The sequence below is a fragment of the Bos grunniens genome, chromosome 24 (genome assembly GCF_055505025.1).
Source record: "Bos grunniens cultivar Pamir isolate PY7600 chromosome 24, Bosgru_T2T1.0, whole genome shotgun sequence".
NCBI lineage: Eukaryota > Metazoa > Chordata > Mammalia > Artiodactyla > Bovidae > Bos > Bos grunniens.
The window spans coordinates 34393994-34419496 of NC_141188.1; the positions used below are offsets into that span (position 1 = coordinate 34393994).

General features: G+C 46.6%; 1 protein-coding gene and 1 long non-coding RNA gene across 10 annotated transcripts in view; one reads left to right on the top strand and one right to left on the bottom strand.

Annotated features, from left to right (window-relative positions):
* LAMA3 (laminin subunit alpha 3) overlaps positions 1-25503 on the bottom strand; it is a 259339-nt gene that overhangs the window by 100687 nt on the left and 133149 nt on the right. For all 8 annotated transcript variants that reach the window (XM_086372933.1, XM_086372941.1, XM_086372935.1 and 5 more), the window contains 7 exons: positions 23537-23634; positions 22170-22314; positions 18847-18973; positions 18627-18766; positions 16363-16478; positions 14524-14735; positions 13353-13557 (listed from right to left, as the gene is read on the bottom strand). In XM_086372933.1, coding sequence (XP_086229059.1) covers positions 13353-13557; positions 14524-14735; positions 16363-16478; positions 18627-18766; positions 18847-18973; positions 22170-22314; positions 23537-23634 — 1043 coding nt within the window. The remainder of the gene's footprint in view (positions 1-13352; positions 13558-14523; positions 14736-16362; positions 16479-18626; positions 18767-18846; positions 18974-22169; positions 22315-23536; positions 23635-25503) is intronic.
* On the top strand, positions 1319-24957 carry LOC147346021 (uncharacterized). 2 transcript variants are annotated; one of them, XR_015153802.1, is made up of 3 exons: positions 1319-1445; positions 1969-2066; positions 24826-24957. It is a non-coding gene; the product is annotated as an uncharacterized LOC147346021 (long non-coding RNA). The 2 variants fall into 2 exon arrangements; XR_015153801.1 differs by lacking the exon at positions 24826-24957 and adding an exon at positions 15839-15964.

Sequence of the window (25503 nt, forward strand, 5' to 3'; positions counted from 1 at the left end):
AAGCAACTAAGCCTGCTCACCACAACTACTGAGCCACAACTAGGGAGCCTGTGCACTGCAAGGAAAGATCCCGCATGACGCAATGAAGATCCTGTGTGCTGCAACTGAGACCCAACGCACATAAATAAATAAATATATATATATTTTTAAAGCCAGTTAAGTAGACCCAGAGCCTGCCCACAGGTGCCAGTGTCCAAGCAGAATGGGGAAAAGCAGATACAAGGCACTCACACAAAGCAGCTCCAAGTGACCATCATCCTAATGGAAAATGGGTCAAAAGATACACACTTTCAGTTATAAAGTAACCAAGTCCTGGGATGTCATGTACAGCACAGCAACTATAGTTAATGATGCCATATTGCACTTCTGCAAGTTGCTAAGAGAGTAAATCTTAAAAATTCTAATCACAAGAAAAAAATTTGTAAGTATTTACGCTCATGGGTGATAACTACATTTACTATGGTGACCATTTCACAATAGACACAAGTATCGAATCACTATGTTTACATTTGAAACTAACTAATATAAGGTTACATGCCAGTTATACCTTAACTGAAAACAAAAAGCAGTGAGCATTACGGATGATGACTTGGGCCAGGCTTGGTACTAGGCTCGGGGGTGAAGAAAGGACAGACTCCCTGGGCCTGAGAGCTCCCAGGGTGAATGTTAGGTGGGAATGTGAATATACACATGGGGTCTACACAGAGGTCAGAAGGCCTGCACAGACCCAGCCTCCCTGGGGGAAGGTGATGCCTGAGCTGAGTGTAAAAGGACAAGTGTCCTGGGGTAGAAGGTGGGGCAGGGATTCCAGAGAGCAAGAATGGGGGACATGGCCCAGCGTGTGCAGAGAACACAGCAGGGAGCTCCTGGAGCAGGGGTGCAAGCGAGGATGCTGAGCCATGAGCCTGGAAAGGCGGGAGTCTCCTCCCTCCAGGAGACTGAGTCTGTTGGCTTCTGACCCCCGTGTAGACCCCACGTGTATACTGTTCACATTCCCACCTAACACTTATCTTGGGAGCTTGCAGGCCCAGGGCCTCTGTCCTTCCCTCACCCCAGACCCTACTCCCAAGCCTGACCCCAGTTACCATGCATGATGGAGAGCCTGGGGAGGCGGGAGGGGGTCAGTTTACCGGGACAGAGGGGCTGGCCGCTGTGACACTGTGCCGGAGCCCTGGGGCGGGGCTGAGCCCTGCACACTGAGGGCAGACTGGCCAGCGTTCTGATCAGCTCTCACATGACTTAGAGACAGCGTCTCAGCAAGTTACCCAGCTTCTCAAGGCTTCGTTCTCCCTCCGTGAGAGAGAGGGGAGGCGGTGGTGGAGACGCCAGGCAGTGCCAGCAGCTGGCCAGTTCTCAAACGGGGGTCGTCATCTTGAAAAGCGTTCAGAGAGGAAGAAGGACAGGTGGCTGTGTGTGTCAAGGACTGAGCTGAGGGCAGCTCTGAGGTGGGGAGACAGGGGCAGAGTGAGGGCAGAGGTATTCGGGACAGAGAAGGGGCGATGGGTCCCAAGCTATTTCAGGGTGAGGATGCTGGGGCTCGTCGTGGTCTGGGTGGGGGGACAGAAGAGGGAGACAGCAAGGAGGGCTCCCCGTTGTCCAGCTGAGTGACGGGCGACACTGGAGCAGGTGGGGAGGACGGCAACGGCCTGCGTGGGGCTGGGTACCCAGGCGGCTGCGGGCAGCTCTGAGCACAAGGCTGGTGGGAAAGCACTAGCAGCTTCTCAGGACTGAGCGACCCCGCTCTGCGGTGTGAGGACGGGAGCAGCAGCTCAGTCACTGAGCTCCACAGCCACCGCCTGCTACATCTACACGCTCAGCCTTGCTTGTAGGTCTAAAGAAACTATTAGGAAATCTGCTTTCCACGAGATGATTGGGGGACAACCTGATATGAAATATTTTGTCATTAACTTGCTACCAAATGTAAACTTTCACCTATCTCTTAATATGTATTAAAATATCTCATGCCAGGATAAAGAAGATGTGGTATCTATATACAATGGACTGCTACTCAGCCATAAAAAAGAATGAAATCCTGTCATCTACAGCAACATGGAGCGACTTGAAGGGTAATTATACTGAGTGAAATAAGTCAGACAGAGAAAGATATACTGCATGATCTTACTTATGTGTGGAATCTAAAAAATACAATGAATGGTGAATATAACAAAAAAGAAGCAGACTCACAGGTATAGAGAACAAACTTGTGCTTATCAGTGGGAAGAGGGAAATTCGGGGCAACACAGGGGGAGAGGAGTAAGAGGTATAAACTATGAGGTATAAAATAAACCTCAAGAATATATTTATTGTACAATACAGGGAATATAACTAACATTTTATAATAACTGTAAATAGAGTATAACTTTTAAAATTGTGAATCACTATATTGTATACCTGTAGCTTATATAATATTGTCCTCAATTATACTTCAGTTAAAAAAAAAAAAATCTCACCCCAGAAAGTGAAAGTGTTACTCGCTCAGTTGTGTCCGACTCTTTGCGACCCCATGGACTGTAGCCCACCAAGCTCCTTTGTCCATGGAGTTCTCTAGGCAAGAATACTGGAGTGGGTAGCCATTTCCTTCTCCAGGGGATCTTCCCAATCCAGGAATCGAACATGGGTCTCCTACATTGCAGGCAGATTCCTTACCATCTGAGCCACCAGGGAAGCCCAAAGGACCACCCCAGAAACCACCCCAAAAAAGATAAATACAACTTTATATTCCAGTAAGTTTGCCTTAGACAAACAAGTACTCTTGGTGCAGCATCAGCAAAGGGGAGCAGATGGGGGTCTCTTTATCCCACCCACCACACCTACGAAGATAAAATCAGTTTCACCAGCAAGACCTGCTGGCAGGGCAAGTGTCATTTCAGCCCCATCTCCTCATCTCCCTCCCTCCCTGATACCTACAGAGATTGTTTCTTCTACAGAGGAAGAAAATATTCCCCAAATCACTCCTCTAGTAAAATAGGTGGAAGGTGGAAGGTGGAAATGATCTGCTTGGAGTGACTGCTCTGGTACAGTGCGTTGCAAACTCTGAGAGGGATAAGGGGTGTCTGGGGAGCTACAGAAACCATGAACCATCTTCTCAGAGAAGTATCGTTCAGATTTGTCTGTAACATGCTATTTTTTTTTTTTTTAAAGAAACAACACCCAAACGAATGTTCTGGCCAACTTAACACTTATACCCACTTGCAGATTACATCATCTCTCTCTCTCTCTCACACACACACACACACATTTTAGCACACATAATTTTGTTCCTAGGCCCAGGTGAATAACACCTACTCTCTCCTTGTGAATCCCAGACTAAATGTAATCGCAGTCCTGCAGACAACTGCCTGTCCCCAGACGATGTTCCCTATTTCTGGAGCACAAGAACTCTGGGGAGGCGGGGGCCGGGGGTGAGAGATGGGAAGGAGCAGTGCAGATAACCCCCTCCACAGAAAGCATCAGGAAGAGGAGACCTGATCAGAGGAGGGCCTCTGGGGATAGCCTCAGTGAGCAGGGTGCTCTCTGCTCCTCCCACCTGGCAGCGGGGAAAGGACTCTGCACCGACATTGTCCTTGTCACAGAGCCACTGGGCAGCTGGCCTTCCTGCAAACACACAGGGCCGTTGGCCCATAGGTGTGATCCAGAATTCTGGTGCCCACGAGCCCCTCCCACCCTGAGCACCACAGCAGACAAGTGACCCTGAGCACTGACTTGAACATAGGCTTTGAGGGTGAGGACAGGCAGATGGGAGCCTATTTCTTAATATTTCTACTTCACTGGAAAAGAAAGGTGGAGGGGTATTTTTCAGGGAGGACAGCTGTGCAAGCTGCTTGTCGAGACAAGGAGAAATGTGTGCCTGTTTATTTCAGGGCAACCGTGGGATGACGTGGTGGGAGAGCTGGGCAGAGAGGGTGTGACCTCGTTGGTAACACGGGATAAAGCGCTGAGCCTCACTTAGCACGCAGGTAGCAACCAAGCACATACGAGTGGATGGAAAAAAGCAAAAAGTTGAGCATGGTGATGAGAGCAGTGGCCTGGGAGCTGAACCCCAAGGATCCCAGGTGGACCTGATGGGCAAACATTCACCAAAATGTGGAGAACACAATGTCTGAGCAACGCAGTGCTGAGAGCTCCGAGCACATGAATCCTGTGCAAAGACAAGCAAACAAAGGAGTTTGGAGTGGTGCCATGACAATGGGGAATAAAAAGGAAACTTCCTCCCCCAAAGCCTGGCTGAACATCTTTAGAAAACAACCTGAAGTCAGCCTGACCTCGCACATTTCTCCAGGGAGACGCTGTGCTGCCCAAGGAGTTGCCCTCACCGCAATAGCAGGAAAGCTCCAGTTGCCACTGCCAGGAGGTGCACTGAGTATGCCGGTCAAGTGGAGTCATCTCCACGGCAACGGGCTCAGGGCCAAACATTATGCAAAGACGACTGCATGTGTGTGGGTGCTCGCGGGTCTTGCAGGTCGCCAGAAAGTCAGGCATGAGGGTGAACTCTATCCTTTGCTCATTAAATACCATGGGTCCCGTCATATTGAACCCCCATCAAGTCCAGTTTTAACCTGGAATCCAAAGCCTACCTTATATCCGCTCATTTATTCACCCTATAATTACTGAGTGTCTTCTAGAGACACATGCTCGAGCTAGGGGACATGAGAGGGAGAGGACAAAGTACAGTCAGTTAGTCTTGACCTTGGTGCATTTTCACTGAGGACACAGGACACAGAGACGCAGAAAGTTTGGTGACCATGTGAGAGATGGGACGGCAGCGAGATAACGGGGTTATCCCTGGGGGCTTGCAGAGGCTTCACGCCTTCTTTGCATTTGTACCTTTAACACAGAACTCTTGAAGGATGTGGGTAATTGGGAGGGGGTAACAGAAGAGGCACGACTGAGCGACTTCCCTTTCACTTTTCACTTTCCTGCATTGGAGAAGGAAATGGCAACCCACTCCGGTGTTCTTGCCTGGAGAGCCCCAGGGACGGGGGAGCCTGGTGGGCTGCCGTCTATGGGGTCGCACAGAGTCGGACACGACTGAAGCGACTTAGCAGCAGCAGCAGCAGCAACAGAAGAGGGGAAAGGAGAACCCATAACTGAAGAACTGAAGGCTGGCAAAAAGCATTTAGAGAAAGAGAGAAAGACCAGAAAAGCTGAAAAAAAAAAAAAAAAGGCTTAAGTTAGGGTAAATGGCTGCCAGATCACGGAAAGCTGGTCTTTATCCTCTCAGACAATGGGGAATTAAGGAAGTTTCTTGTGCAGAGAGTGATGTGACAGACAGGGTACCGGGCAGAGCGACTTCCCCCTCCAGTAGCCTGCACACAATACGGCATTCATTATGATGCACTGTCATAACTGGTGAGTGGAGGTTGCCCTGCCAGACCATGACCTCTTGTTAGTAGGCATGGGTGCCTTCTGTACGAGAAACAGCACCCAAACTGGAGTAGGTGCTAGATATATTAAATAGTTTCAGCCATAAAACACAGTGATAAAATAGAATTTAAGACTCAAAAAAAAAAAAATCACAGGGACTGAAGGAAATGTCTTATCGTATTTTCAAAAACCTCCACATACCAAGAAGATGAAATCACAAACAGGCATTTATCAATATTCTCTATGCATTAAAAACAAAATTATGGAGCAAATAGATTTTTAAATCCAAGTAGAATTATGTATCGGCTTCCTGGTGGCTCAGTGGTAAAGAATTTGGCTATCAAGGCAGGAGACACAAGGAGTGTGCATTCGATCCCTGGGTTGGGAAGATCCCTGGAGGAGGAAACAGCAACCCACTCCAGTATTCTTGTCTGGAGAATCCCAAGGACAGAGGAGCCTGGTGGATCCATAGGGTCTCAAAGAGTTGGACACGACTGACCAAGCAAGACCGAGAGGGGTGATTGCATACTAGCATTTCCCCTTCAATTAAGGAGAAAAAGAAAGAAAGAAGGGAGAGAGAGAGGAAGGGAAGGAGGGAGGAAGAAAGAAAGGAAGGAGAGAGAGAGAGGGCGGGAGAGAGAAAGTACGCCAGCAAAAGGAAGGTCAATTCAGAGATGATCAATTGTAAAAGGACTTCTCCAGGTGCAGGACCTGCAGGGGCCATGAAAGGAAGGGAGATAATACACACTGTTTCAGAAGTTGACACCTGATGGGCTGTAGGGAGAAGGGCTTGATTCTAAGGTGATACAGAGAGAAGGCTGCCACGTATAAGTAAAAAAGAATTTTTTTTAAAGTTCAAAGAGAGAATAGCCTGAAGAGCAAGACAACGGCATGTGTTTCAGATATAGAATCAGCAGTAGGATCAAGGACTTGAAGGGCCCCTAAAGATCATCTAATCTAACACTTCATTATATGTGTGAGGGGATAGGAGCTTAAAGAGGTCAGGGGACTTGTCCTCTAAGACCCACAAGAAAAGCTAGTAAGGGAACCAACGTAGAAATGATTTTCCATGAAGGTGGGATAAGCTGTCCTTCAGGGACCAGGACTGGAGCTCTGGGTCTGGGAATCATCCAGCATGGAGGTGGTTGAAGCCAGAAGAATGGGTGGGGCTTCAGGGGGACAAAGTGTAAAGGGCGGAAGGCAGGCAGCCAAGTGCTTGGCAAATAATAGCAACAGCTAATACCCGCGCTAGTGCGTGTCAGGTACTGTTCGAAGGGCTTTGCACAGGATTATTTAATCGTCCCAAGAACTTCAAGAGGTGGGAGCTTCTAGGAAAAGGGAATGCAGGTGAGAATGCTGAGCTCTTCCATCCTGTGGCAGGAGCCTCATCTGCCCTGCTCACCACTGTGTCCCAGAACTTGCCTGCAGGCCGTCTGGAATTTACCATTCCTATTCCTTGATGAGGTGCATCAAAGGAATTGCTTCTCCAAGTTGTTGGGGCTTGTGGATTTCTGCCAAGCTGGAAGCACTTCTGTTCCCAGGATGCCAAGTCTATGACCTTCTCTGGCATTTTGTTTCTCCATCTAACACAAATACTGAGTAAATCTGTGACACTGGCTGAAGTCCCCCCCGCAAACGGCTTTCCTTTAGCTGCTGCTCTTCTCACAAGCTGTTTGCACTTGTGGGTTTCACTGGATGTCCAGGTGAACTGCCATCTCCTATAATCAATCTTAAAATGTCTTGAAGGTGGTCAACATCATGGTATTTTTTTAAAGCAGTGATTCCCAGTGTCCGTGTATCTGTCACTGATCAATAAAAATCTTCTGAGGATATTCTGACCTTTTGTTCGTTCACAGAATCTGACGGCATAACCATCCATTATTAAAAGCGGAAGCAAATTACTGTGTTGCTATAAAAAATGAAATTTTGATCAACCTTTAAGACCACAATCCAGAGAGCTGTCCCAAACAATGGACTTTTTATCTTTTATACAATGAAGTGAAGTAAAGTGAAGTCGCTCAGTTGTGTCTGACTCTTTGCGACCCCATGGACTGTAGCCTACCAGGCTCCTCTGTCCACGGGATTTTCCAGGCAATAGTACTGGAGTTGATTGCCATTTCCTTCTCCAACTGATCTTCCCGACCCAGGGATGGAACCCAGGTGTCCTGCATTGTAGACAGACGTTTTATCGTCTGAGCCACCAGGGAAGTAATCAGAGGTTGAAAAAGAAATATAATCTAGAGTTTTAAATTTTGGTGGGACAGTGATAGACAACAGACTCTGTACGATTTCAGTACCTTTGAAAGTGAAAAATGAAAGTGTTAGTTGCTTAGTCATGTCCGATTCTTTGCGACTTCAGGACTGTAGCCCACCAGGCTCCTCTGTCTGTGGGATTTTCCAGACAAGAATACTGGAGTGGGTTGCTATTCCTTTCTCCAGGGCTTCTTCCCAACCCAGGGATCGAACCCGAGTATCCCACATTACAGGCAGATTCTTTACTGTCTGAGCCACAAGGGAAGTCGGTCAATACCTTTATACCATGAAATTTTTGCACCTTGTTTTATGTCCCTGGATATATTCCAGTGTCTTCCAGTTTACAGTCTACGGGAATTTGAATAAAATTTGTTTCCTACTATCCCGTGATTTTGTATAAATCTTAATTATGTTGAATAGGTTCACAGTGCTTTTCAGGTCTACTATATCCTTTTACTTCTCTGTATATTCATTCTACTAATTTTTGAGGGTTCAATATTGAAACTCCAACTAAAAATCCTAATTTATCTACTAAAAAATAATAGTAATATATAGTGGAATTGTATGTAATCTTGTTCTGTATTTTCCAAGTTTCCTATAAATGTGTTATCATACTTCCATAACTTACATAATTTCATAACCCACTCCAGTTTTATTGCCTGGAGAATTCCATGGACAGAGGAGCCAGGTGGCTACAGTCCATGGGGTCACAAAGAGTCAGACACAACTGAGCAACTAACGCTTTCACACTTTCTTTCACGTCCAGCTATCTTTGATTATTTATTTTACTTGAATGTTAGGTTCCTCTATACACATTCTTCCTTTTCACTAGGAAATTTTTCAGAGGTGATGGGAGCATTTTTTCCTCTAATATTTTCTAAAGAAATAATCCTTTAGGCCGTCAAAAGCTTTTTCGGCATCAACACTGGAATTATCATGGGTAATCTGTGCAATTTACAGTCATGTAGTAAACTGAAGTTTTCCTTACATTATCTGCCAAGAGCCCTTCATGACATATCCACTTTGATCATGGATAGACGTGTCATCCCATTAGGTGATTACAGTCTTTCAGGTAACATCAAGATAAACAATGTCACCTTTTACTTTGGGTGCAATGCAGGTCCATGAGATTCCCTTCCTGCTGATGTTCCCTCAGGCGTGGGCAGAACTACTATACAGCCCGCCTCAGTTCCCAGTTAGGCATTTTCTAGTCTACTCAACTGCCATTGGCTAGTGAAGGTTTGTTAAACACTCCCTAGAATTTGCATCTAAAATCCTACAGTAAATCTCTCTCTCATAGATGATGCCTTAAGCGTTTTTCTTTTTTTGGCTGAGCCACAGGACACGTGGGATCTTAGTGCATCTGACCAGGGATTGAGACTGCACCGTCTGCAGTGGAAGTGCGGAATCTTAACCACTGGACTGCCAGGGAAGCCCTGATATTTATAGTTTTCATTGCGTCCTTGGTTTCCTTTTTCTGTGGCAGCAGCTTTGAGAAACTGTGTGTGAAGTTCTGTTCATAGCAATTTCTTCTGTTGAGCCGCTGATCCCTTTTAAAACTCTCCCACTGGTTCTAAGACAGTGAATTCTTCGCCTTCTCCTCCTGCCTGAAAACTGCCTCTCCATCTCTGTGGCTCCTTTGCCTCCGATGATTAATCACAGGGACCCCCACACCCATTTTCCCTCCTGCATGTCTACACCTTCTCCTTGGGGGGTCATCTCTTACTCTCACCCACGTACATGGTTCCCCAACCTCCAGTCCCAGACCCAATCTCCTCCCTTGGGTGTCCTCTTTTCAGAAGAAAAAGTAAAGAAGTTATTATGGAAAAATGGAACTTTGTTGGACTGGTTTGCACTTTCTGTGGTTTAGAGAGTTTTTATTTTCAATTAAATATGGGGACACTGCACGCAGCGGGACTGTGGCCACTACAACGTCCTGGGCTCCGTATCTGCCAGGATTCCGTCTCCCCGTGACTGTTCATTCCACTTCTTGTTTATCTGCCCTCTTGCTCTTCTATCTGGTTTTTCCTTTGTATTTCCCAAGGTTATACATTGCTCATTCTCCTGTTCAAATGGAACCTTGTTCTTTCACCCTTTCTTTCTTTAACTTTATTTTGTACTGGGGTACAGCCAATTCACAAACAATGTTGTGATAATTTCAGGTGAACAGCAAAGGGACTCAGCCATCCATATACAAGTATCCGTTCTCTTCCAAACTCCCCTCCCATCCAAGCTGCCACATAACACTGAGCAGAGTTCCATGTGCTATACAGTAGATCCTTCTAGTTTATCTATTTTAAATATTGCAATCTGTTTTTATCCATATTCCTACTCCCTTGAGTGGGGGAAGGATTTTAATGCTAACACGTCCCCCTCTGCTTCTTCCACTTATTTGTCAGACTATTCTTTCCTCTGAACAATTAGGTGTTGGATTCTTTCCTTTGATTTGTTTTTCACATATATTAAAAGGAATATCATTCCTAGTTCAATCTGTTTCCCGTTTTATAATACCCTGGATTTCCTTCTCTGAGGGCAGTTCTTTTTTTTTTCTTTTAATTGGAAGATAATTTCTTTATAATGTGCTGAAGCCAGTTCTAATTCTTCAGTTTCCTCTGGTCTGGTCTCTCTTCTTCTACATTGACTGGGTCATGGCTGGCATATTTAGGTCCTTTGCGCTTCCCATTTATGCATCTTCTCTGGCCACAAGACAGCAAGCAACTCCTGGCACAGTGCACCTTTCTGCTCTGTGGCATCTCCACAGATCCTGGTAGGAGTCTGTGCTTCTGCTGAGTACCATTGTTCTTAGATATCAGGACTTACTGGAAATGGCTTAGACATCTTTACAGGCCCACTGGTGCAGTCAGGACCCAAAGTCTTAAGTAATGAGCTAAATCCCTGGTATCCTTCCAGAGAATAGCTTATGCACCGGAGGGAACAGATCCTAATGTATGTTCATTAACTGTGATGCGAACTCTCTGATATCACCTCAAAATTCTTTGTGCAAGTCACATTCCGTTTAAGATCATAGTCTGAGAAGGACGGACAACCAAGTTGACTCAGGGAAGACTCACAACCTGTGGTTTTAAAGTCTTGGAATCTTCCATGACTCAAGTTCTCATTCAGCTTCCTTCCCCGAGAACAAAGGAACTACTAGGAATGGGGCAACAATCATAGGTGTGGTCAAGGGTCCTTCCTCAAGAAAAGTCAACACTGCTGCTATAGAAAGGGGAATGCTGTCCCCAGAAGATACATCCAAGTTCTAAGCCCCTAGTACCTAGAATGTGACCTAGGAAGGAGGATTTTTGCAGACATAATCAATATGAGGTCATACTGGAGTAAGGCAGGTCCTAATTCAATACCACTGGTATCCTTAAAAGGAAAGAAAGACACAGGTATACATATATGTATAATGGAACACTACTTGGCCATAAGAAGAAATGAAATTTTGCAATTGCAACAATATGCTTGGACCGGAAAGGCACCGTGCATGCATGCCACGTCGCTTCAGTCACGTCTGATTCTTTGTGACCCCATGGACTGTAGCCCACCAGGCTCCTCTGTTCCATGGGATTTTCCAGGCAAGAATACTGGAGTGGGTTGCCATTTCCTTCTCCAGGGGATCTTCCCCACCCAAGGATCAAGCCCGGGTCTCCTGCATTGCAGGTGGATTCTTTACCATTAGCGCCACCTGGGAAGCCCAGAAGACATTATGCTGAATGAAATAAGTCAGAGAAAGACAAATAGTGCATATCACTTATATGTAGAATCTAAAAAAATAAAACAAACTAGTGGATATAAAACAATAGAAACAGACTCACAGACATAGAGAACAAACTAGTGGTTACCAGTGGGGAGAGGGAAGAAGGGAGGGACCCAAGAGAGGTAAGGGATTAAGAGGCACAAACTGTTATATAAAAGCAAATGAGCTACAAGGGTATTTTTACAGCAATGTATAAAATATTGGAAATATAGTCAATATTTTATAATAATTATCAGATCAGATCAGTCGCTCAGTCGTGTCCGACTCTTTGCGACCCCATGAATCGCAGCACGCCAGGCCTCCCTGTCCATCACCAACTCCCGCAGTTCACTCAGACTCATGTCCATCGAGTCAGTGATGCCATCCAGCCATCTAATCTTCTGTCGTCCCCCTCTCCTCCTGCCCCCAATCCCTCCCAGCATCAGAGTCTTTTCCAATGAGTCAACTCTTCGCATGAGGTGACCAAAGTACTGGAGTTTCAGCTTTAGCATCATTCCTTCCAAAGAAATCCCAGGGCTGATCTCCTTCAGAATGGACTGGTTGGATCTCTTTGTAGTCCAAGGGACTCTCAAGAGTCTATAAATGATGTTTAACTCTAAAAAACTGTGAATCACTATGTTGCACACCTGAAATGTATATATTATACATCAACCGTACCTCAACTAAGAAAAGGTAAAAATATATATAATTAAAGGCTAAAAGAATAAAGAAAAGAAAAGACACAGACACACACAGAGGATACCCCAGTGTGAAGACAGAGACGCACAAGCAGAATCCACAAGATGACAGAGGCAGAGTCAAGGAATTTCAAGGACTGTTGACAACATGGGAAGGAAAGAGATAGGCACAGAACAAGGTCTCTGCTGGAGCCTTTAGAAACTGCACGGTGCCGTCGACTTGATTTCAGACTTTAGCCTTTTGACTCTGAAGACACCCAGCATGTGGTCATTTGTCAGAGCGGCCTCAGGAAATGAACACAGCTGCAGTGGAGTTGGAGGTGCGGGCGCCTGCCAGCCAGCAGCCACAGCCCCTCCTGGCTGTCACACTCGGATCACAGCCACAGACCCAGACATCCGGTACCCGAGGTGGGGAGGGGGGTGACGAGGAGGGGACTCAGAATGGACTTATTCTCATGTTGTCTCCTGCACACGTGCATGCCACACTCGCCTGGATGGAAAAAGATCTGCTTCGGTCTCCCTGCCACATAATCCCTGTGGATTCTTTCCAGCCTCTTCTTCTAGGAGACAGGGTCCTCTTCTTCACCCCCTGTGCTTACTCTCCAGTCCTGCAGACATCAGCCTGATCACTCGGATCACGCGACACCAGCCTCTGGTTTCATATGTGGAGCTGATCTGCTGGAAAGAGCCTCTTGGCCCCACAGCATCTGTTTGAGCCGCCCTCTCCTTCTCATCTCTCAGCAGCTGTGCTCAGTGGGCCCGGGGGCAGACCCCCTCACAGGCCAGGCTCTCCAATAGGTACTGCTCACCCTGCCGCCCTCCCCACAACTGACCTCCCGGTGGAGACCCCACACGGCCTCTAGCTCGCCTGTCTGAATCAGGGCGGCAGGATCCAGATTTTAGACTTCATCATGTACCATCCTTAACAAAACTAGCAGCTTACGAGAGAGAAGGTTTAGAGCTCAAACCTCAGTACAGGCCGAGAGGCGCTCACCACCCGATGACCCAGGAGATGGAACTGATCACTTTATCACACACGCAGCATGTAAACACACAGAATGAGGCTGGAGAGGACAGTGAGGCCGCTCGGACCTCAGGCAACAGCCATCTGCCCACCCAGGCTCTGCCAGGCTACCCTGAGCCCCAGGGGACCAGTTACTCCAAACACCACGCCCGTCCTGGGTGGGGAACTCCATCGAGCAGTGTTGACTCGGGAAGTAAACGAGGACCCGAGTGGGGGCCAACGGCATCTTCCCTTCCCAGGACAGAATGCGATAGGCTAGCCCCCCAGGCCTCACCTGCACTGCCCGTGGTCCCTGTCGCACTCCGGGGTGGCGGTCCCATCAGTGCCCGTCCGGGAACAATTGCAGCCTTCGCAGCCAGCCAAGGGGTGGAAGCTGAAGGAGTGCACCTCACACACGTCACACTGGGGCCTGACTGTCAGGGGAGGACACAGGCACCGCCCTGTCGTCTCCTCACAAAGGCGCCGGCCGCAGCTGCAAGCTGGCCAAGGATGAAGAGAGACGATGTAAGGGTTAGACACCCCTGACCTCCAGCAAAACTGCATTGCCAGGGTTTCCAGAAGCTTCCAAGGGGTATCTGGGAGTAAGGTCTTGTTTTTCCTTCATTATGGCATCACTGAGTGTGGTTGATCTGAAAGGCTCCTTTCTTGGGGTCAAGACCAACCACATCCAATGCTGAGGGTGGCCGAGTGCGTGGACGCTGAGTGAGGCATCATGGACCTACTGACCTCAAGGTAGACACTCACAGGGGCCTCCCCCTCACCCCTAGGCTGAGGCTGCGTGCCATTCTAACGTGAGGTCTGGCCTTCGTCAGAGGGTCTGCTCCTCCCAGTCTCCCTGACAGGCCTTCACGTCGCCCCAGGGCACTGGGCCCAAGATCAGGGGTGGGGCCTGCAGCAGGCAAAGGCTGGCCTCCACGTGGGGCCTCTGCACCCCTCACACAGCCTGGGCTGCCCCTTGTCTAGGGCAGCAGGACAATTCTTAGACGAAGATCCATGGCCTCCTCAGTGAGGAGGCCAGAGACCCTCTGACCCTGGGTCTCCTCCCACCTCAATTAAGCTTTGGTGGTTAGGCTGCAAAAACTGAAGCCTAACCCATCCCACTAGGAAGAAGGCCGAGCTGTCCAGTGTTTTGAAGCTTAAGGTTATTTCCCTTCACCTGCTTTGCCAAGGGCATGGATCCCCTAGCCCAGGAGACACAAATATGTCTTTTCTAGAAGCCTGCTATTCAGAGTGTGGTCCCTGGACCAGCGGCATGGGAATCCTCTGAGTGGCTGCGGGAAATGTAGACTCTCAGGCCCCAGCCCAGGCCTCCTGACTCAGGATCTGCACTCTCACAAGATCCCCAGGTAAGTCTCCAGCACAGTGAAATTGGACAAGCCCTGCCCTGGGTGGGCTTCATCCGCCTGCACCAGAGATGACCTTGGCCGCCCCGAACGTGCACTTACGTTTGCAGTGCGGGAACCCGTAGAAGCCCGTCTGACAGCGGGTACACTGCCGCCCGATGACGTGGGGCCGGCACGGGCACTGCCCGCCCTCGGGGCTGCAGGGGTGGCCGGTGGCCCCAGCAGGGTGGCACTCGCAAGGCAGTGCACCCTCGTGGTAAAGGGCCACCAGGGATCTGGCAGAATTCTTACAGAATTCAGAGGCTCTCTGGGGGCTGTGGGAACAAGAACACACAGTGAGATCCTGGGAGGCATGCCCAGAAATGGTCCCACCTTCCCCTTCCCCATGCCCCAGCAAGCAGTGTTTTGGGAGAGGGGCTCTGGAGTCTAGGAAAAAGTGAGAGGAAACCCCACCCCTGGACTTACAGTGTTTGACAGCCACCCACCCACCCCCATCTACTTCAGGACTCATCACAGGACTGGTGGGTGGGAACCTTTGGTGGCTGGAATAAAAGGGTGAAGATTCATCTATAGGATGAGTTGTACGGTGTATAGGTTCTATCTCAATACAGCAGTCACCAAAAAATTTATACCTGCATGTGCTATGATATACCAACTAGGATAATCATGAGGAGGAGATGAATTGTCAACTTTTACTGAACATGTATGTTAAAAAGTTTTCCCTTCACCTCATTAACCTCATAAGCTGAAGCTCCAATACTTTGGCCCCCTGACGGTAACAGCTAACTCACTGGAAAATCCCCTGATGCTAAGAAAGATTGAAGGCAAAAGGAGAAGGGGGTGGCAGAGGATGAGATGGTTAGATAGCATCACCAACTCAATGGACATTTGAGCACACTCCAGGAGTTGGTGACGGAGAGGGCAGCCTGATGTGCTGCAGTCCATGGGGTCGCAAAGAGTTGGTCACAACTTAGTGACTGAACAACGTTAACCTGACAACCACCTAACCGATTAGGCCAAAGCCCCACTTCACAGGTAAGACAGCTAAGGCTCCTAGAAGTTAAGCAACATTCTTGAGGCCACAGAGCTATGGAGGGTGGGGTAGGCATTCAAATCCACAGTGGTCTGACCTCAGAACCCTTGTTCTTCATATTTTCTGTACAAGAGGTTTCCACCCTCTGAAGGCCCAGGTTCCTCAGGAAACCTACAAGGGGGCAGGGAGGAGGGGTCTGCAGGAAAGAATGACAGGAACTGAAACTAAGGGCTGTTCTAGGCTCTTAGCGTCTGGGAACCCACCAAGGGAGGATAGGGAGGCCCGGCCCTTTGTAATGCTCCCCACTGATGAGAGTGCAAAGGAGAGCGGGAATCAGGGCTGCTGTGCCCTGCAGCGGAGGAAACCCTGTGTGGTATCTTTCAGGAATCCGAGTTGGCCGACAGGAAGCAATAAAGAGGAAGAGAAACCCCCAAGCAGCCTGTGAATCCCAGCTTGGGGGTGATCTGCTGAGATCAGAGTTGAAGAGGGAAATCCCGCCCAGATGGACATGATGAGATAATACACAGGTCAGCGTGTGCCGAGGATCGGGGACTCACTACTGCTCCCTTGGGTGCTCAGAGTAGGAAGACAGACCCGAGGGCCACCCCTCCCCAGGCCTCCTGCTCTGGTCGGGAATGTGGGAGAGCCTCAGGCCTCCCATGGCCGTGCCACAAAGTGATGTGTGCATGCTAAGTCGCTTCGGTCATGTCCAACTCTTTGCAACCCTAAGGACTCCTCTGTCCATGGGATTCTCCTGGCAAGAATAAGGGAGTGGGTTGCCATGCCCTCCTCCAGGGGATCTTCTCTATCCTGGGATTGAACTCACTTCTCTTGTGTCTCCTGCATTGGCAGGCGGGTTCTTTACCACTACTGCCATCCAGGAAGCCCTCACACAAAGTGATACTTACTCAATATAAAAACTGTCTCCTCCACAATTGGTGGCAAACTCCAATGACTTGTCCAGTGATTTTCTGTGAAGGATCTGGTAGTCGTAATTCTCTGCAGGCACCACTAGGATACGGACCTAAAGAGAAAGTGTCAGCACGTCTTTGGATTTTCAGCAGCACGGCACACCCACGGCTCCACCATGCTTTCTCTTCACTCAGATCGTGTTACGTCGCCTCAGTCGTGTCTGACTCTTTGCAACCCCATGGACTATGGCCCACCAGCCTCCTCCATCTATGGGGAATCTCCAGGCCAGAATACTGGAGTGGGTTGCCAGATCAGTGTTCTTTATTGTTAAGTCCAAGACCACATGAAACAGAACTTACAAAAAAAGAATCACAAAGCAACCCTAACTCAGTGCTGAAAACTCAGGCCACATTCCCCCTAGCGAAATGATAATGAGTTGGGGGGACAGACCCCCTGGAGCGCCTGCTCAGAGGCGCAGCAGCCTTGTGTGCTGGGCGGGGACAGGAGACAGAGACCTATTATGATGTCAGGGCCCTGTGTGATCCATCCCTGCGATGACCCTGGATCTCCAGGGGGTGGAATTTTGTATTTTTATTTATTTATTTTTATTTTTTAGTATTTCTTTTTCTTTCATATTTATTTGGCTGTGCCAGGTCTTAGTCACAGCTCAAGGGATCTTTGATCTTTGTCAGGGCATTTGGGATCTTTCTAGTAGCATGCGAACTCTCAGTAGGAGCATGTAGGAGCTAGTTCCCTGGTCAGGAATCAAACCTGAGCCCCCTGCATTGGAAGTGAGCAGTCTTAACCACTGGACCATCAGGGAAGTCCTCATTCTGTATTTTCAGAGAGTAAGCAAACTGAAACGGCAGGACCGATAGGGAGACTCATATGGTGGCTTGCCCCTGAAATGCCTATCCTATCAGATACTCTATTATGAATAATTGTGGCCCCAGTCTTTAAAAATACCGCCCTGTATTCTCTCTGTACCTGTATAAATCAGACCACACCAGTAACAAATGCTGTAGGAAATTTCAACCATCTTTGTCAACTACTCACCCACTGACGGAAGAAGGCAATGGCACGCCACTCCAGTACTCCTGCCTGGAAAATCCCATGGACGGAGGAGCCTGGAAGGCTGCAGTCCATGGGGTCGCTAAGAGTCGGATACGACTGAGCGACTTCACTTTCACTTTTCACTTTCATGCATCGGAGAAGGAAATGGCAACCCACTCCAGTGTTCTTGCCTGGAGAATCCCAGGGACGGGGGAGCCTGGTGGGCTGCCGTCTATGGGGTCACACAGAGTCAGACACGACTGAAGCAACTTAGCAGCAGCAGCAGCAGCACCCACTGACAGTTTACAGAGTCTATTGCTCTCATGTTATTCAATTCAATAAACATTGCCGAACACCTGTGCCAGACGGTGTTTCAGGCACAGGGATACAAAATGTATCCCCTGTCCCTGAGATGACATCCTCAGAGAGAAAGGAGGCATGAGCAAGAATTGGAGGGTGCAGGGCAGGCCTGGACAGTGTTCGCTGGCTCTCAAAGGCTTTACAGGCATTGGGTGACCATGATTCCACCAGCCAAGGTGAAAAACAGGGAACAGGGCACCTGGGGTCTATACAGGTAACAGGCTAAGCTGGAGGGACCTGTGAGCACTCTGGCTATGGGGATGCACAGCAGATGGTCCTAGAGCTCAGGAAAGATGGCAAATGAGGTCACAGGTGTGGGTATCATTCCCACAGAGGGGTGAACAGAATCAACAGGCACAGATGATGGTATATGAAGAGAAATCTTAGAACAAGGGGTCTCAGTGTCAAGCCCAAGGGCACACTGACATGAAAGGGATGAAAGGGAAGAGAACTCACTGAAGGAGCACTGGAGAAGGCAGGGCAAGCCAAGAGAAAGTAGCTATGGGAGCCAAAACAAGATAGTTTCAAGAACAAAGGAGTGTTCAATGCCTCAGAGAGAGACTTGTCAGATGAGAGTGAGGCGGGGCTGATGGAGATAGAGAGACAGCTCGCACGCTTCATGAAGGGGAGTTTTTCCTTCCCAGTCGCTTCTCTAGTATTCTGATTTCCCTTGATTTTAATAGTCACAGACCTTTTTTTGCTAAAGGCAGCTGTAAAATTTAAACATTTTTCTATAAACATGGCTTCAATTCCCTGGAGGAATTACTGTCATGAGCCAGAACAGACACACCAAGCAGCCGACCAAGGCAAGCACATAAAGAGCAAGAGAGGAAAAAGCAGAACGCACCAAAACTAAGGACTTTCCTTCTGGAACTGTCACAGTCAGGGCCACCTCTGGCTCCGAGATGTCAAACTCAACCTGATCTCCGGTGATCACTTGGTCCCGGCAGCCAAGCACATGGGGGCAAAAAGAGGCCCGGAAGACACCTGGGGCAGAGGGAGGCAGCCCTGTCACACCCCTGCCAGGACAGGTGAGCCCCGAACCAGCCCTGCTCCCTGTAGCTCACCTGCTTGCAGCCGTCCTCCGTCCACAGACACCTGTGCTGGGAACGTCGGATGTGCTGGTTGATAAAAATGGACAACAATGACATACCGACCTGGGCGTGGTACTAGTCCTCGAAGGGTCACCTGGTTCTAGGTGGAAAAAAAAAAAATCTTCTCAAGCTGTAGTTCAGTTCAGTTCAGTTAAGTCGCTCACTCGTGTCCAACTCTTTGCAACCCCATGAATCACAGCACACCAGGCCTCCCTGTCCATCACCAACTCCCAGAGTCCACCCAAACCCACGTCCATTGAGTCAGTGGTGCCATCCAACCATCTCATCCTCTGTCGTCCCCTTCTCCTCCTGCCCTCAATCTTTCCTAGCATCAGAGTCTTTTCAAATGAGTCAGCTCTTTGCATCAGGTGGCCAAAGTATTGGAGTTTCGGCTTCAGCATCAGTCCTTCCAATGAACACCCAGGACTGATCCTCTTTAGGATGGACTAGTTGGATCTCCTTGCAGTCCAAGGGATTCTCAAGAGTCTTCTCCAACACTACAGTTCAAAAGCATCAATTCTTCTGCGCTCAGCTTTCTTTATAGTCCAACTCTTACATCCATATGTGACTACTAGAAAAACCACAGGCTTGACTAGATGGACCTTTGTTGGCAAAGTAATGTCTCTGCTTTTGAATATGCTGTCTAGGTTGGTCATAACTTTCCTTCCAAGGAGTAAGCGTCTTTTAATTTCATGGCTGCAGTCACCATCTGCAATGATTTTGGAGCCCAGAAAAATAAAGTCTGACATTGTTTCCACTGTTTCCCCATCTATTTCCCATGAGGTGATGGGACCGGATGTCATGATCTTCGTTTTCTGAATGTTGAGCTTTAAGCCAACTTTTTCACTCTCCTCTTTCACTTTCATCAAGAAGCTCTTTAGTTCTTCTTCACTTTCTGCCATAAGGGTGGTGTCATCTGCATATCTGAGGCTATTGATATTTCTCCTGGAAATCTTGATTCCAGCTTGTGCTTCCTCCAGCCCAGCGTTTCTCGTGATGTACTCTGCATATAAATTAAATAAGTAGGGTGACAATATACAGCCTTGACGTACTCCTTTTCCTATTTGGAACAAGTCTGTTTTTCCATGTCCAGTTCTAACTGTTGCTTCCTGACCTGCATACAGGTTTCTCAAGAGGCAGGTCAGGTGGTCTGGTATTCCCATCTCTTTCAGAACTGTCCACAGTTTATTGTGATCCACACAGTCAAAGGCTTTGCCATAGTCAATAAAGCAGAAATAGATGTTTTTCTGGAACTCTCTTGCTTTTTCAATGGTCCAGTGGATGTTGGCAATTTGATCTCTGGTTCCTCTGCCTTTTCTAAAACCAGCTTGAACATCTGGAAGTTCACGGTTCACGTATTGCTGAAGCCTGGCTTGGAGAATTTTGAGCATTACTTTACTAGCGTGTGAGATGAGTGCAATTGTGTGGTAGTTTGAGCATTCTTTGGCATTGCCTTTCTTTGGGACTGGAATGAAAACTGACCTTTTCCAGTCAAGCTGCAGAGCTATTACTAATTAGAATCACAAGATATTTCAAGAACAAAAAACAAAACAATGCAGGTATTTATCCAGTAAAGACAGGGACGTTGGAAAAGACTGAAGGCAAAAGAAGGGGGCGAGCGGCAGAGGATGAGATAAATAGCATTAGACTCAATAGACATGAGTCTGAGCAAACTCCACGCGGTAGTGAAGGACAGGGAAGTCTGGTATGCTACAGTCTATGGGGTTGCAAAGAGTCAGACATGACTTAGTGACTGAACAACAACCATTTACCCAAGTGAAGTAAAAAACCCACATTCACACAAAGCCTTCCCTTGAATCTTTGTAGCAGCTTTATTTGTAGTCACAGCACTGGAAACCAACCACGTGACTTTCAGCTGCAGAATGGACAAGCCAACAATGGACAAGCATACACAAGACTGGAGGGAGTCTCATCTGGTACAATCACTCTGGGAAACTATATGTGGTTTCTACCAAACATATAATCGAGCAATTGCACTTCTAGGTACATCACAAGTGAAGTGCATGCTCTGTGTGCAAAAAGCCATACGAGAACGTTCCCAGCATTCAAGCACCACTGGTAATAACCATGTAACAAAGAGTCAGACTCCATTTTTTCTGTTTGATGGTTTTCAAGCTCCATCTTTCATCTTTTGCCTTTTGTCCCACAGCTGGACGAGCTGTAAGAAAGCCCAGGTGTTCATCCCTTAGCAGAGGTGGGAAATTCAAACCCCATAAATTCTAGCCCATGAGAGAGGGAGCTCTCACCTGGACCCCCCCACCCCACTATGGCCCTGCCTAACCATAATGAAAACCAGGATCAGACTTCAACACTCGCTCAGGCTTGAGTGTGAGCCAGGTTCTCCCCAGGAAGCCTCACCATGTGAGTAATAAGTCTTTCCAAACCTCAAAATAATAACTGAAAAACTACAAGAATAGCAACAATAAAAGATTGTCTTTCAAATGAGAGCTGGGCCTTGGAGGGTAAGTAACTTACTAAAGGTCATAGACTAATTTTATAGCAAAACCAGGACTAGAACTCTATTGTCATGACTGTAATTCATTTCCCCCTACTCTAGGCTGCCTACCCCATGTGGGATCTTATTAAATTTTCTCTCCCAAATCCTTTTATTTCCTATCTTAATGCAACATGAATTGACATGAGCCATCTCTAGGATTAAAAAGACATGTCATCAGAACAAACATTAAGTCCTGCAATTCTGTGGTTTATGATGAAAAAATGTGTGTTCCCTTCATATATTTCATCTTTGTGTTCTAGATGATTAATCAATACGTGTTTATTGGGAATTTCCTGCCTACAAATTGAGGTTGCAAAATAATCTGTTAGATTTCTAAAAGTGCTTATGTTCTCATTTAAGAAGATAATTAAAAACTCAACCATGTTAAGTAGCAGTATCCCATGCAAATATGACCTATCCTAAGATGGTTTATGAAAAATTGCCAAATGACTGTGCAGACAGAGATGCAGGAGAGAAAGGGAGCATTGGGATAGGCTGGCCACAGACAGAATTAACTGCAAGCCTCATTCCTGGGATTCTCCGCAGTTGAGAGCAGAGGTGCTCAAGCTTTAGGGGCAGTCAACACCCCTTGAGGAGTCTGTTTTTAAAAAACAGATTCCTGGGCCACCCTCCAGAGTTTCTGACTCAGCAGTTCTTGGGTGAGGCTTGCAGATCTGCATTCCTAACAAGTTCCCAGGGGTTGCAGGGGGGATGCAGCTGGTTGGGGCCAGCTTTGAGACCCACCAGTTCACAAGAAACACACTCGGGATAATCCTACCTGCGGGGCCTTCAAGGTGACCCCAAGAACAGCATCGGCAGGAGGTGAAGGATCCTCAGGCAGGAGAGGGGAAGACCCACCACTTGGGACATCCAAAATTAGTGCTGTCGGAGGAGTTTCGGGGATCAGGGAGACACAGGAGGCACTGAAAAACAGAATGTTGAAAAATAACCAAAACCCAAAGAACTGTCCCTTTGAAGAGACAGACTCTAAGCATTAAAAGGACCCAGAGAAGGGCCTCCTGTCATGATCCACTGGTTAAGACTCTGTGCTTCCACTGCACAGGATGCAGGTTTGACCCCTGGCTGGAGAAGTTCCACATACCACCTAGTGCAGCCAAAAAAATAATAATAATACATTTGGGACTTCCCTGGCAGTTTGGAGATTAAGACTTTAATCTGGCCAAAAAACCAAAATATAAAACAGAAGCAGTACTGTAACAAATTCAATAAAAAACTAATACAATTATGTAAAGTTTAAAAATAAAATAAAATTTAAAAAAAAATTAAATTATACTGTGAAAGTTAAAAAAAAAAAAAACACTTTAAAAATGGTCCACATTAAAAAAAAAAAAAAAGGATCCAGAGAACCACAGGTCTGCAGAGATCTTTATACAAAGATATTTGGTGTTCTGGATTGGCCAAGTATATCCCAGTTGCCTACCTAATACAATGAGCTCAGACCAGAAAAAAAATCTTAATTTTGAAGGAACGGAAGCTAGATGGAAACTTATTGAAACTTCCCTCTCTAGTACTAAAATTCATTGCTAAATGAGATCAATGCAATGAAACACTATTCACCTCTAAACATCAGTGTTGACATAAAGCTATACAAAACCAAAGAGAACAAACAGCCATCCTTTCTTTCAGGCACAGCCAGATATTATTGTCTTGGTGGTTTCCATAAAGATGCATAAGATGTCATGACTGTGTCCCTGAAGAATTTTTGAATCTACATCCAAATAACCTTCCCCAAATCCCAATAATCATTGGTTACCTAATTCTCTTAACACAGTTGTGAGATGGGTCATTATTTTCATGGTTTTTTAAATGAAGAGTCTCAGACACAGAGATTAAAGGATTGGAACAGACTGGATCTTGGTGAGAGCTCAGAATAGAAATCAGAGTAACTCCCTTCAAGGACGAGGCTTAACCATTTCCCCCAGTTGCTACTGTGTCAGCTTCCTGATGTTATGGAATTCTGGAAAAATTGCTGGGATAAATGATTTAGCTCTTAAAAGAAAAATGCACCACCAGCTTTTAGCATCTTGGTCTGGGATCACTTCTAAAGTGAAATATAAAGCATAGTCTTAAAAGCATTAAGTATCACTAAGCACAAACAAGGGATAAAGGAAGGAAACACATTACCTTTGATTAACAAATCGCCCATAACTGGCAATGCATTTGACGTGAGGTCTCAAATATTCTGTTGAGAATTCTTCAATGGGTATGATACAAATTTGATGCTGTCCAACAAATATAAGAAGGTACATGCCCGTAATTACCCAAGTCAAGGTTATGACCAAACATGCACTTCAAAGAAAACAGCTAAAAATTCATCCAGAGAAATTAAAACTATCACTTTACAGCAGTAAATATCATAGGATAGCATTCGCTATGGCATCATTACATGGACACAAGTTCTTTTTACTGTTATACAGGAGCACTGATTAAATTGTTTCTGGAATAATGATATAAACAAATAAAATCATGTGAGTTTAAAACAACTCTGTCAGCAACTTTGGACAGTGTCTTCTCTCCTGCCCTGGGCTGATGCTGGCTCCTCAGACCCCTAGGCAGGGAGAGGGGGATGTGGTGGGCAGTCGGGGAGCCTGCTGTTCAGAAAGATGGATGCTCCTGCTATAAGTAACCCTTCTCAATAGAGGAGGACTCGTATCGCAGGCATATCTGAACTCTGTCTCCAGAGCTAGTTTCTGAGTCACAGAAGAAACTCAGTCAAAAACTTAATACCACTTTTCATTGTAAATCAATAACTATAACTGGCTATATCACAAAGCCATTCAGTAACAATAGATTTTAACTGAACACCTACTATATGCCAGGCACTGAGACTGGGGGATCGTATGAGACCAAGATGGACATACTCCTGCCTTCATGGAGCTTTCATTCTAGCCAGCCTTGACTCTGAATGACATCTGACTATTTCAGAAAGGGCAAACTTATGCTTAAAAGAAGAACTTTCAGCCCCATCACAATTTCCAAAGATGAAAAGGTTAAGATTCACTTGGCTCATTATGTTCAAAAAAGAAAGTTGTCCTTAAAAAAAAGAAAAGTCTTGAGTTATATAACATATAATAATTTTTAAAAACTGAATTCCAGGTAGTTCTTAAGAGAAAGCTCAACATTTCTAATAAATATAAAACATATTAGAACAGGCTGGCATAGCATTTCCCAGGTGTGATACATGCTTAATATTAGCAGTAACAGGAAGTTGCTTCACACTTAATCTTATGTGCCCTGAGATATTTATTATAAATCTGAGCACCCCATTCCTAGCCCAGATCCCACTGTCTCTGTTTATCACAATTCTCAATACTAAAGTTATGCTATTAAAAGGGTATTTAATCTGTAAAAGCTAGCATTTTAACTGTTAACAATATATATCTAATTAATTGAAAATACTCTTCTTGAAACAGAGCAACAATGGTCTGGAAAAAAATACCAGGTGACTGCAACCTTGAAAATTCTGACGGAATCTGCAAAGAAGCTGCTGGTGCTGCTAAGTCACTTCAGTCGTGTCCGACTCTGTGTGACCCCATAGACGGCAGCCCACCAGGTTCCCCTGTCCCTGGGATTCTCCAGGCAAGAACACTGGAGTGGGTTGCCATTTCCTTCTCCAATGCATGAAAGTGAAAAGTGAAAGTGAAGTTGCTCAGTCATGTCCGACCCTCAGCGACCCCATGGACCGCAGCCTTCCAGGCTCCTCTGTCCATGGGATTTTCCAGGCAAGAGTACTGAAGTAGGGTGTCATTGCCTTCTCCCCAAAGAAGCTAACAGACATAATAAAATAGTAGAGGGGAAAGAAAATAAACAGTCCCTTACGACATTTTTATATACCAGCAATAATAATAGACTAGGAGATATAATGACAAAAGATATTTCATTCATAATAGTAACAACAAATAAAAATGAATTAAATGGAGTTTTGCGAAACATGTTCAGATGTGATGACTGAACTTTATTGGGTGCTATAGGAAAAGGTTCCAACAAATGAAGGAGCAATACACATTTCTAGATGGGAAAATAAACATTGTAACTCCAGCAATTCTCTGCAGGTTAACTTTATAGATGTAATGCAAACCCAGCCAAAACTT